This window comes from Ictalurus punctatus, chromosome 15 (genome assembly GCF_001660625.3).
Source record: "Ictalurus punctatus breed USDA103 chromosome 15, Coco_2.0, whole genome shotgun sequence".
NCBI classification, from domain to species: Eukaryota; Metazoa; Chordata; class Actinopteri; order Siluriformes; family Ictaluridae; genus Ictalurus; species Ictalurus punctatus.
In genome coordinates, this window is record NC_030430.2 from 5,416,067 (window position 1) to 5,430,276 (window position 14,210).

Below are 14,210 nucleotides of genomic sequence, written 5' to 3' on the forward strand. Positions count from 1 at the left end.
TTAAAGGTGCAGTATGTAGAATGTTTATAATGTTTCCAGACCTATAACAATTGTATCATTTCAAACGCACCATAGACTTACTGTGATTTGCACTACTGCAGTACTGTCATGCAACCGATCTAGCTATTTCCTATGTTTCTGGGCCAGAAATAATAATAATAATTATATATAGAACAAGCTCAGAGCTGCTAAACTCCACTTCATTTGTATAAAAGGTAAATAGAATTCAAACAGCTGGATTTAGAAGGTAAAGATTAAGACTTGTCGATATTTGTACAGCAACTGACAAAGAAACTAAACTACAAACCGCTCCTTTAACAAACTATGACACAGTAGTTACGTTCAGAAAAAAGATGAAGCTGTTAATTAGCTCTATGGGCGGTCGAGCTAAGTGTGTGTGTGTGTGTGTGTGTGTGTGTGTGTGTGTAGTGACGATTTAACACAGAAATTGTGCACACAGATGTTCAGACCTCAGACATAACTAAAGTGCTATTCAGAAATTGCATGAGACTTGCACAAGTGGGCGGAGTTTGACAAAGGGCGTGTCTCAGTTACGTTCATGTCTGACCTCAGGCTAAGCCCCCCCCCCCCCCCCTTTTTTTCTTCAATGAGTCCGTATTTTCTATCCATTATTTTTTGGTGGCATAAAGGAAAGAAGTGCTCGTGTTTAAAATCAGCAGGATTAAAAACCTCATCCTGTACCTTTTTTTTTTTTAAATTTAAGAAAAATCTGGCAACCTTAAACATGGGAACTACACCCACGTGATTCACATTATCGACTGCGTGAGCTGCGTCTGAACACGTGCGACTTTCTCTGCATTACGTTCTCTGACGTAACTTTTGGACTCAATTTGCTAACTCTGAATACAGCTAAGATCTCTTCCCAGTAGATAAACATTCTGTCGCTAAACATTTTGTTGATGGTATTCATGATGTCTATTCACAAGGTTTAGTTTTTTTGTGATTGCTGCGGCCAAAAATGCTCGATTTTGCTGCGTTTTTTTTTTTTTTTTAAATTTGCGGAGCAACTTGCGGAGGTTTTTCTTTTTGCGGAAAAATACTCAAATCGGCGAAATCGCAGTCGCACGAAATCTTTCAGAGTGATGTTTGTTGGTAAATGAGACCTTTCAGCTGTACTCGTGTTCGGCGCACGTGACTCGAAGAGCGCTTTGATTAAATGCGTGTCGTGATGCCGTCAAGTGACGCGTCTCGGCCCGAATCTGCGGGAAATCTGCGGTAATTTCAAAAAAAATTGCAAGCTCCTCCGAATGTCGTAGAGGAGTTTTTCCTTGATTTTGAGTTCAAATTCTGCGTTAAATGATTATTACAGAGATATCGTGAAACCGGACAGGAAGCCAGGTGGATTTTAATGACGTCACACGAACACCATGATGTCGTTAAGCTCCTTGCGCGAGAGATCGGGCACGGTGGCGTCCGGAGCCGGGTAGCCGACAGGAAGCAGCAAGAGCAGCTTCTCGTTGGCTGGGCGGCGGAGGAGGACGCGGAGCTGCGGCCCACAGTTTAAAGGAGTGGAGGTCACCGTCACCAGACCCACGTTCTGAGAAAGAGAGAAGCAGAATGTGAACAGATAACACCTAAACGCAGATTGTTTAAAAAAAAAGTGCGTATGTCTTTGCGTAAGTATTCGAAACACCTGCAGAGCTGCCAGTAGGAGGCCACACGAGATGGACACACTAATCTCGTTGTAGTAGTGAGTCCTTTTCTTTCCATCCGGCATCGTTCCGTACGTCTGCTTAAAGATCAGGATCAGATATGGCGCCGTGTCAAGGTACTCCTTCACCCAGTTAGTCCTGGACAAGAAATATTAAAGTCTAGAGCTCAAGGGATTTGTTGTAATACTGTCTTATTTGGTAGCCGACACATTATGAAACATGTCTTGGCTGGTTGCGTTTGATGCAAAGGGAAAATTGTGTGTTGTCATTACAGAGTTTAGGCACAAGAGGGTACTAGTGCTACAGGAGCCTAGGAAATGATCTAAGAGATGGAAGTGAATTTTGGCAGTGACAGTGACGGTGACAAACACACACATGCATGAGCTTTACCGGAGTCTGCGCAGGTCGTGAACCCATTTATCTCCCATCCTCTGTTTGTAGTTGACCTCTTCCTCCTCTTCAACGATCTCTCGGATTTTGTGCTTGATCTCGGCGTCGGCCACCACTACGAACGTCCAGGGCTCAGTGTGAGCACCGCTCGGGGCCGTACCTCACACACACACAACAAACACACAAAGTTTGTTTGATTACTGTCTCAAAGTGTTTTATCCCTCTTATACCACAGCAATCTGTCAGTACTAATAACTTTTATTTATACAAAGCAATACATTGTACTTTTTATCCATCTGTGGTCGTATTTAACGTTGTGGAATGTGCACAAAACAAATTAGTTCCTATTATCACTTACGCTATAGCAGCTATAAACACTTGTTCCTCAGGCAGCCTCTCTTTTCCTTTCTCTCTTGAAGCTGCTAAGCCAGCTTGTCATGTTACTGAGAAACCGCAAAGCGCAACGTTCCTGACTCGTACAAAGTGCTGACTCTTATAGACTCCTTTCATTAAAACGCTAACTAAACGTAAAATCGTCTCAAAGAAAACTTCATCATGTCAACTTAATTTATTTATTTATTTATTTATTTATTTTAAATCTGTTTCTGTTGAGCATCCACTATAAAAGTCCATGTGTACGTTGTTAGTATAGAAGAAACTATATTAGAACAAGCGCATTGATATAAAACTGTGATTTGTCTTGTGGCCGGAACTACTTTCAGAGCTGCTAGTTATAGAACGTTATTTGCTGTGGTATAAAAACGGATCATCGTTTGACTGCGGTTTTTAAAATATTAGCAGCGTTCAGGACTTGATGTGAGGTGGAGAGGCGTGTGGTGAGTACCTGCAGCGCGTATCACGTTATCGATCACCTCTCGAGGGACGGGTTCCGGGCTGATGTAGCGGACCGACCGGCGCTCGTTCAAAAGGGCATAGAAGTGTTTGGAGCGCTCCAGCATTTCTTCCTCTGGGTAGCGACGAGGAGCGTATGGAACGTGGGGGAGATCTTCTGTCCCTACGACTGCCCAATCATCTTCCTCTACAGGGAAGAAAACGTGACAATGAGCTGATCACAAGTACGATTAGCAAAAATGATTGACGTTACTGAATGTATGTCTATCTTTCGCTATGTACAGTTTATCAGCGGTCCTTCAGTCCATCCATTAATGGAAATGGTCCACCATTATAGACAGACGCCACTGACCACCCTGCTGAAAAAAAAAACAATAGAAGCCATCACAGAAATTCTAATGGTTTCCACTACAAATACCATGAAAAATGATCAGCTGTTAGCCATTAAAATCCTTACCAAATGGTTTCCATTACATCGTAGGATGTATTACAGACGTAGATCCTTAATGGTATCCACTAGACATAACAGGCCACCAATAGAAGTTAACAAATTACCATTAGGTAATTTACATAGTACCATTACCCACAGGGACCATTACAGTTTCCATTAAAACCAATACAATTCCTATTATAACCATTAAAACGAACTACAAATTCTGAGGGTTTCTATTGTTTTTTCAGAGTGGATTTTATTTGTGTATGTTTTTAATCCGATTACATGCAATTAAGGGATAATAACATCAGGTCCTACATAACAGACCTATAGAAACAATAATTATATTTGTAATTATAACCAGTGCATTAACATAAACCTGAAATTTGCCTTGTAGCTGGAACTACTGTCAGAGCTACACGTATAGAAATTTAATCAACACCTTTTAACCAATCAGAAGCAAGAATTCAACATCGCTGCGATATAAAATGCATTAATGACTAACTGCAGTGGTATACACACACAAAACCATTCAAATATCTCAAAACGTCTATGCATGTACATGTTCACAGATCGTATAGTACAGTGAGTAAGTGAGTGAGCGAAGCAACCCTTTCTATGCAGGAATTTCTGCCTTGTGTGAATAAACACTGAATGATCTCTTGCGCAAGATGTTTTGCTCTGGATGACTTCTCTCCACAGTAATTCTATCCAACTGGAATGAACCTCTACGTCCTTGACTTCAACTTGACTTTGGTCTGTAGTTCCCGACATCGTTGTTCTCTCAGAGAGCAAAAACAGTGGTGGGAAAATGCAACGTTAATTCTGATAACTGGGAAGGTACAGCAAAGAACAGTCTCCCTGCCGTCTTTCATCACACTGTAAGAACATTACCTAGAATGCTTGATCTGCAGGTCTGAAAAGTTGATCAGTTTTCACTAAAGCACTGCAACCATATAAAAACACATAGGATCTACTTTTTTCCAACAAGCTCCAATGCTTAATCAGCTCACTGTATGATGTCCTATGTATATACAGTCTGTACTATTCTTTTTATTCTTGACTCTTCCACCGACAGAACCTAAACTGCTATACAACTATACTAGTAATCGTTAATAGTTAATAGTACCTGATAGTGACCATCATATGATTTTATAATAAAAATAGATTATAAAAATAAAAAATACACACTTTTTGGAGTTCACAGACCTTGCGGCAAGAAAAAAAAACAGCATATAGTGTTGAAGTTTCATACTGGAAAACATATAAGATCTGTATGCCTTTACTGCATGGTGTTGCCATTTGGCAACAATTCATTATCTCCAATATTTTCATAAGCACCAATAAAAAAAAACTGCTATTTTACTATGTAACTGGACAAAAGGGGGCATTAACTTTGATGTAACAAAAAAAATGTGCCGAGTCAGATGACCAGAAAATGCTGTTTTGTACTTCCTTTTCTGCAGTCACAGGCATGGTGAAGGTGATCATCGGATGGCTCTAAAAATGTGATGAATTTTTCAATATTTAGGCATAACTACTTCATGGAATTAAAATGAAAGTATCCGAGATAGGTTCACATTTATTTTTTTGTCATTTAAACAAGTTTATGTATTGTGAGTATTTTGTTAAATGGTAACATGTAATTGTTGCCCTATGGCAACAACATGCGATAATGAAACTGTGCTATGTGCGATCATGAATTGAAACAGGCCTACAGAGTGTTACAGCTACTGTTGTAATTTCAGACATTTTGCAGTTGTACCAAAATGTCCAATTTTATATAAAATGTTATGTTTCAAGCGAAAGAATTAAGAATTCAAGAGAAAGAATTAAAAAGATACTTCACCCAAAACATGTTTGGATCTATTTTTTTGTGTGTATTTTGAGTGAGTAAAAATCCATCCACATATTTTTACGCCTCTAATTCCTTTCTAGAAGATTCAACTTTTACACCCCTCCCCCCCTATAATTTACAAATATTTTTTATTACTTGAATTCTAACTAATAAGTAATAATATTTTTTATTATTAATTCAAGTAATAAAAAGCTACAAAACATTTTTTTATGTAAATGTGATCATTCATGCAGTAGAGCTTATTTCTCTTCAGTCAGAACTCCATGGGGAAACTTTACGCCTGCTGCAAGCCCTCAAAAAACACCTCATATTTTAACATATGAGACATATGTAAATAAACCTTTTCTTGTATTCCCTGAAGGCAGGCGACAATCAGGATTGGGGGGTGGGGTGGGGGTGGGGGGGGGTTCAGACTCCACCTGATCTTCATTTATGTAAAACTAGACTTCCTAACTGGAACTCCTAGTGTTAATCCACAACATAGATGGGAATTCCGACTCTTCTCAGTGAGTCGGCTCGGAGCGCCGATAAGAACCGACTCTTTTGAGTTTTTTTCAATCACGGTTATGATGGCCTGTATATGCGTTGAAGAATCATGAATACACACGGCTGGTAGATTAATAACGAGAATGTCACGGTATTTCCAAACTAACTGCCGTTTGGAAAAGCGAGTCTAATCCCGGTGTTCACTTAAAAGATTTGAATCAAAGAGTCGACTCGTTCGAAAAGGACACATAAGTAGTATGCAAGACGGTTTGGTTTTTTTTTTTTTTGTTTGTTTATTTGTTTGTTTGTTTTAATTAGAGCGCATCCGTATGCATACAAAAGTAGGTTAAAGTGGGGGGAACGGTGAATATATAAACATACTGTAAAGCAGTGTTTGACTGTCAGTAAGTTAAGGCGATACGGTTCGGTTCGGTTCGTACCGTTTTCTCTGCCGCTGATCTCGGTGTCGTCCTGCAGGTCCTCGTCCACCCACGGCCGGGCTTCTGACCCGCTTCCCCCGCCGCTGGAAGATTTCTGAGCTGAGGAAGACTCCGAGCTGCGCTGCGTTTTAAAGATGAAGGCGATGACGACGCACAGGATGGCCACGAACACTGGAGTCAGAGTGGAAATGAGAGCCATGACACCGACACCGAGGTCAGGACAGGACTCAGGACCGAGGTTCGAGGAGAGCTGAGGAAAGTTAGAGGCCTGCTGGTCTGTGAGGGGAAAGTTACAGGGGCGGAACCTGTTAATGTTTCAACCACTCTCTCTTTCAGGCTTTCTATCCCTTTAGTTCCTTATCGTCCCCCACCCCCCGCCCTCCCCCCTTAGGGGAAAGTCCCTAATCACTTAATTTAAGGTATTAGATGGTTGACGACTAACAAGTAAAGATTCAGTCAGAAAATACATTAATTATTTAAACAATTTAAACAACATAATCTAAAAAATTGGGAAAAGAAAAGAAAAAAACCCACAAAGGATTATCTTCCTTTTTCCCAAATGCAAATTCAAGATCCATGATATTTGGGGAGGTAGAGTCAGGGTGTTATATTGTTGCATTAATAAGCATGTTTTAGTGACTCCATAAAAATAATTCAAACTTTGGTAAACAATTTGCAAATTTTTGTTTGTGAATGTAGTAGGCTACTTGGCATGCAGAATAGAGATGTTCACAACGTACTCCCTCATCTCGCGTCTCTCTGTGTGTGTAAGAGCATATAATATCTTTCAGAGATAACATGTAAACGTTCCTTGGGTCAAATAAGAAGGAACTGACATCGGAACAAAACCTTGAAGACAGCCCACCGTTTTAAAAAAAGATGAGCCACGTCTTCCGTATTTACGGTACAGAAAAGCGCATTTGTTGGAGATCTTAGGGGAAAATCACATGAGCACTTGAGCAAGACACGACACAGTGATCACATGTGAAAGACAACATGTTATGCACTGGAATTGAAGATGTGAGCTGAAGTAAAGTCAGTAATAGGCTATGTGATAAATAAAACCACATGGCCTACATGTCAAAATGAAATTAGAGGCATGTATAAATGATCACATGTGGGAAAAAAATAATCATGTAAATAAAATATATGCGAAAATAAACAAATTCAGTGTAAAATCACACGTGGAAAAAAAAAAATCGTGAAAACTATATCAATCCCTGGTGTCTGGTCTGCTAAAACTCCTGATTTTCTTTGTACTTTGATTTACTTTGTATTAAAAGAGTTAACCTACACTTTATTCATATAAAATAATTGCTCTGAAATGTGTATGGTGTACCTTATAATGCATGTGAATTCATTAGAAGCGTATTAAAAGTATTTCTCCTTCCTAATATGCACCATTTATAGGCTACACCATGGTTTCGCTGTATAAATACAACAAATAAGCTGTTTTAAGACAGCATAAAAGCTCGGTGCTCAATAAAACAGATAATGAGTCTATGTCGCTATAAAGATACTCATGCGATACATAGAATCTTGGTAATGTAAAACACTCGTGAAATCTTGACATGAGTCTGATCTTTTTTCTTTTTTTTTCATAATAATTTACTCATATTTGATTCATGAGCGATGAGCTCTGAGTCCGTATCCTGATATTAATAGTAGTCCTTCCTCTCAGGAGCATTCCTCTTATTGGAAATGAGGTTGACCTGCCATTGTTGTGTGGTCGCCCTTCGACAGGCATGTATTAAACGAATGTTTTTTAATACACTCACTCTAAGGATGGAGTGGGTTTAAGTCTTGTATCAAAGCATTCAACTATGTGGCACATTAATGCATGATAAAATTAAAGGTGAGGTCTCTGATTTTTACACCAGACCACTTTTTATATCACTTGGTGTAGTTCTCTTCACGTTTAAAATCAAATCAAAAATCTGCTCAGGAGAGAAATTCTCGATTCGCAAACTTGGAGAAAAAACAAACAAACAAATGATGTGTACCAGCAACATTCAACCAATCAGGACAAGCAAGGATCTCTAACTTTCTTGTCAATCATCACAGTATTAGTTCAGTTATCAAAATATTATTATTGTAATTATTCCAAGGTTGGGGTCTAATGTTCTCTAGGCCCAAACATTAAACAACATTCCTGCAACGTTCAGAAAACATTCAAACATTCGTAATAGGCTAATACATGAATAATACGTGTTATACATCTCTCAGCGTTTTTTTTTCTTTCTTTCTCTTTTATTTCTTTCTTTCCACCGTTTGGTTTTATATGCTTTATTTCTTATTATTATTAACTCTGCCTTCTCTCTTGCTTTCCTACTTGTCATTCTTTTAATCCCTTTTCTATTTTTTTTTTTTTTTTTGCTTTCAGTCTCTTTCCACATGATTTCTCTTATTTATCTCACCTATATCCTATCTCTGGTTTCTATATCTCTGTATCTACATCTCTATATATTTCTTCCTGTATTTGAATGCATCTGTCTTGCCCTCAAACCTGACCAGTTTCCCAAGTCCTGCTGATGAAAATCATCCTCACAACAGCATGCTACCATAACCATGCTTCACTGTGATGATAGTGTTCTAAGTAAGGGTTTAGAGCAGGGTTTGTTTTTCTCTTTACAAATGCAGTGCTTTATGGCCAAAATGTAAAACGTTGGTCTTATAAGGCCAGATAACCTTTTTCCACACGTTTGCTGAGTCTCCATATGGGATTTCATTTTTTCCCCACATTACTGCCTGTAATTTATATTCATCTTTCCTGCGTTTATTTATTTATTTATTTTTAAATATTTCTTTACTTTCTCTTGCCTGTGTTAATCTCCTCTCATTTATCCTGTCCATCTCTATTTCTTTTTCTATTACTCTTACCCCTCTCCTTTCTCTAGATCTATTTCCATCCTTTATTTCTTTAGATAGTATTGTAAATAAAATATGCACACAGCAATTTACTACATGTCCAGGATACAGAAACTCTGGACATACAGAGAGTGTAAGAGTATTAACAGGAGTTACGCGTGAATAACAGTATAATGTTAGTGTGAAAATGATGTGCAGTCTGTTCGGTTACAGCCCTGAGGGGAAGTGGCTGTCTGGATGTGCTGGGATTCTTGCTTTGGCAGTCTGGTCTCTCTCTCAGTCAGGCTGAAAAAAAAAACGAGCAAGATGAGAGGAACAATCTTGCCATCTCTCTTTTTTGACTCTGCTGTTTATACAGTAGGTCTGTGATGGAAAGCAGGTTTCTGAAGGGATGATGCACTGCAGTGAGCAACTGCCCGGTCAAGAATAACCAATTTGCAGTAGAATCCATCTCGAATGTTTTCTCATCCCCCCCACCTTCCAGGTTACGTTTATGCTACGTGAAAGACATTATTTTGTTGATTTCATGAATAAAGACAAATCATTCTCATAATAAACCCCTAAAACAAACAAACATTTTTAATAAATTATTTTTCTATTTATTATTCAAGCAAATTTGAGCAGATCTTGCCTTCCATAAGATGCACACATTAAAAGTGCAATAAAATGAAAGATTTTATTAAGCAGCTCAACTACATCGCGAAGAATAAACTACTTGCAGTATTCACATCTATCTCACATGATTTCATTTGATATATAAACAGTGATGGATACTGCTCGCCTGTTTAAGTTGTTTTTAAGTTGGTTAACACATTCAGCTATTACATATTACATTAGAAACGATCGTTTTGCATTAAAGGAGCAGTATGCAATTTCATCACCCTTTGCTGTGCACAAGGTTGAACTACAAGCTCAATTTAAGCGACTGCTGATGACGACAGATGATAGTTTCAATTTCCTTCCAGACATCCTTGTCCCCTCTGTCCAAATTATACTTTCCTTGTGAGTTTCCTTTTAAGGAAAAGGGGGCGGAGTTAATCAACTTCGTGTTGATCTGGTCCAAAGTCATTTCCAAGCTGTAGACGTTTAACCGTAACCTGAAAAAACTAGTCAGATCCGTTGTATGGCAATATTGCATACACAGATTTATAAGGAATCTCTGTATGATTCTTGCAGGTTTAGAAACACGTAAAGATTATGAAACAAAATGACAGATTGCACCTTTAACCATATGAGCTGAATATCTGTTCTAGTTTTGACGTATCGACTGGTGTCATAAAATAAAGGCAACTGGTGCAATAATATTAAAGACATTTTGACACTTTTCTGAGTTTTGACTCCTAGACTAGTCAATCAATAAATAACCACTGGATCACTTCAATCAATGTGTATTTTTGAGAGTGAGTGTGTGTGTGTGTGTGTGTGTCAATATGCACTATGACCTTTTTAGTAATAATTAACATTGAACAGGATCAGGGATGAGGATAATGGTATTAGAAGTCTTTCAACGTTCCATTTATGGATGAATCAACAGACAGAAAATAACGCATCTTTAATATGAATCCATGCAATTTAGCAGTGCATGAAATATTAATTGACAGCGAGAGCCATCTTCCTGTCATCCTTCAGTCTCCCAAGCGCAGCTTCAGAATAAATATCGAACTTGACAGTTGAATGTTGCCGTTGTTGTTGTTGTGATGTCGGCCATTTATTAGCGATAATTAAACCCCAGTCTCCGTGAGGGGATTTAATACAGCACGTTATCTTGTTTGGAAACGCATGAGAATTTCTGCCGGTGCACATTTTAGCGTCGCATGTCCCATCTCAGCGGGAAATTTCACGCCCTCCAGTCTCAGGAACAGATTTGCAGCTGTGTGTCTGTGAGAAAAGGGAATTTTTGTACAGCCAGAAGCCTCAGCACAGATTTACAGAATGAAAAAAAAATTAAGGAAAATCTGCTCCAGTGTGAGAGACGTTTTGTAGTTCTCTTGTTAGATTCATTTTTTTGTTTGTTGCTGATTTCAGGATAATAATTAATCGTTAATAATTATGGCAATAAATTAATAACTAAATGGAACATAAACAAACGAATAAACACATTTTTTTTCTAATTAATTAAATAAATTATAATTTTTTTAAGTTAATTTTGGCAGATCTGGTCTTCCAATAAATTTATACAAGCAGCAGTTTTTTTTTGTAAAAAAAACAAAACAAACAAAAACAAACAAACAAACAAACAAAAAACTAGCATGCGTTATGAAGCTGGTCGCTGCGGTGTTATTAGGCCTGAGATAAACATGAATAGCGTGAAAAGAGATTCACAGCAGTGTTACAGGAACTGGAACATTAACTGCACTTATTGTCATTGTGATCAGTCTACATGATGCACAATTTATTTTAAAAACCGTCATGCTAATGAGTTTCCAAAGCATGTGTTCTTTAATTCTGCTTGAGATATACAAACATATTGCGATGTCTATTTTCAGAACTAGGTTTGGAAGAGAAAACGTCCAACTTTCAGCACACGAAGGGTTTTCCCAGGCCGCCACACATTTGTAGGATTTGGAGGTTTACATTGAATATTGCGGTCCGGGTTTTGGTGTTGTGTTGTTGTGCAGACAAAATGAAATTTTGTTTTTGTGTGGGTGTGTGTGTGCGTATCAAACCCTGTCATAAAACCCAAACTTGACAACTGCACGATGGTGTTGGTGCAATGCCATGTGTTCCTCTCCTCAGAGTGCCTGTGGGCTTCACCACAGAAATGGGTTAATGATGGGGTGTTAAATATTAATCACCAATAAACATGCAGCTGTGGATTGTAGAATCGCTGCCATTGGCTAGGATCGATTACGCCCTCTCAGGCCACAGCGAAACACACACATACACACATATTTGCACAAGCACAAAGGCCTTGTCCAGTTTTGTTACCTAAGGAGAAACATGTATGGTTTTGTTTTGTCTTGTCAGGATCCATATTAGCTGTTGGAGCTTTTTTTTAAAAAAAAACAAAAAAACATATGGTATCTCATTGGTTATTTATTTGAGGATTATACGTATGCAAGTGTGTGTAATATATATTTGTGTGTGCGCACATGAGGCAGATGTAATGCAGATGTGAAAGAAAAGGATGGTGTTGTTCGTGCTCAGTTCACTTCCAGTTTCTTGGCAAAAACGCAGCGTCACTGGAGTGTTGTTCGCTGCAAACGTCCCACAATGCATCTGTTTCCCCCTAAGAGAGATGCCATCCCAGCAGGAGAAGCTGCTAAATGTGTCCAGATTCATTCCAGGCGAAATGAACCGAATGATCACTCAGATGTGCGTTATTTTTGTAATATCTCCCTGTCACTGAGAATGATTTCTTAGTGCATATTATTTTGTAAAGTATTATGCATATTCATGTCCAGCTTATCAGTGAATGACTGCAGATTTATGGAGACCCTACATCTCACTGTACTTCACCCTGTACTCAGGTAGGTGCACAGGAAAAAAAAAATCTGTATGACAGATCCGAGGCTGTGAGGGTAGGGGATGAAATACTGAAGAAAAGCAACTGAGGATGGAAAACAGGACAGAAAAGGGAAATTTGACGGGGGGAATAAATAGGAACATTTTAATTTTCAATTGATTTTTTAAAGTTTTAATTGACATTAAAAAACATTACTGAAAAATATTTATATTGTATGGTACAGTTAGCATTTTTAAAATGCAAAACAATATTTAAAAAGCCTCTTTTTTCCAGACCGAAATGCAGAGGCAGTTTATATTGACGGCTCAGTGGACAATTTGCTGATGTGCTTTTTTTGTTGCATTTTGGAAGCGCGCATGCGCAGAGTTCTGCGCGTGCCCGTCTTTAGCTCTCAACATTCACCTTGCGGTCACACAGAGCTTCATCTCATGAACGCGCCTCTGCGCGCGTCGGAATAAGTGGGTCAAAAAATTTAAAGGGACAGCGCTCTTATTTCTCATTTCCTTATTTCGCACAAGACACTGTTGGAAATCAATACAAACTAGCTTTTAAAATAATCTGTTTTTACACTGATTTGTTGAAATTAGCATTATTACACTTGCATTAAAGGGGGGCGGGGGGTGTCCTGAGAGCTAGGACCCAAGACACGAAGGAAGAAGAGGAAATGAGGAGGCACAATTTAAGGCTGTTTTCACACTTGGTCCATTGCAGTGCCCCATATTCGTCTCAGATCCATGACTTGACATTATTCTTGTGCACATGTGAACACAATAAACGACCTCAGACCCCTTACTTTTCAGAGATGGTCCAAGTACGGTTTGTTTGTGACTCGTCTTGTGGTCCGTTGTGAAAATAAAAGTGGACTTCACATTTTGCTTTATGCTTGATAAAGAACTTGAGGGTTGCTGTACATAGCTCCAGTTTTCTGTCACCTAACAGAAAAACAGTGGCTCAAATGGCTTTCCATAGGGTGGTGTGGTCCTACAATAAGGTCAGCAACACGACCGATAAGCTAATAGAGCCAATGTAGCACTAGCAATTATACTATAAAGCTGAAGCTGTTAGGCAGAAGTAATACAATAGTTACTAAATGTAAAATACTATTAGTATACAGTATGCAAATGTATGCCTATATTTAATTTAACCCAACCACTCACATGAGTGAAACAGGCAGCAGCTCTATGGAATCTCTGCATTTAAAAATATATATATAAAAAATATAAACACTAACAGATTCCACTACAAATACCATTACAATTATTGGTCCATAATGGTAGCCACTAGACAGACAACAAATTACCAGGGACCATTACAGTTTCTATTAAGACCAATACAATTCCCATTAGACTTTCTAATGGTTATATGTGGTTTGCTATTTATTTTATTTTTTACAGCAGGGATGAAACAAGTTTAGTTTGATGGCTCAACAACAATGCTTCTGTGACTTCACTTTAAACTGGTTTTACCCGCTACGCGTTTCATCCAAGTCAAAGCATTTCACCAAATTTTGTCATGTAAAGCAACCATTTTGAACAGTTCAATGGTACATAACTAATCACACTATGCTAAGAGAGTCCTGGTGTGAGCAGCAAGTGGTCCAAGAGCTCATCAGTGCTAAACTGTCCAGAAAGACCAGAGAGTCCAATTTTGAACTGCATTGTGAACACCGAAAGCACAGAGGCCTGTTGCAGCTAGCTGCAGTTCAGGTCCACTTTAAACAGGACTAACCATGGTTTGTTTAAAA

The 14,210-nt window shown here is 38.5% G+C and overlaps 1 protein-coding gene across 1 annotated transcript; it reads right to left on the reverse strand.

Moving 5' to 3' along the window:
* Positions 1-1,333: 1,333 nt before the first annotated feature.
* iyd (iodotyrosine deiodinase) lies at positions 1,334-6,484 on the reverse strand. The gene is made up of 5 exons (XM_017486879.1): positions 6,133-6,484; positions 2,908-3,102; positions 2,064-2,223; positions 1,655-1,811; positions 1,334-1,558 (listed from the first exon to the last, which is right to left on the reverse strand). Exons 1-5 carry the CDS (start codon positions 6,329-6,331, stop codon positions 1,376-1,378), a joined length of 894 nt encoding a protein of 297 aa, XP_017342368.1. The 5' UTR covers positions 6,332-6,484; the 3' UTR covers positions 1,334-1,375.
* Positions 6,485-14,210: the final 7,726 nt, after the last annotated feature.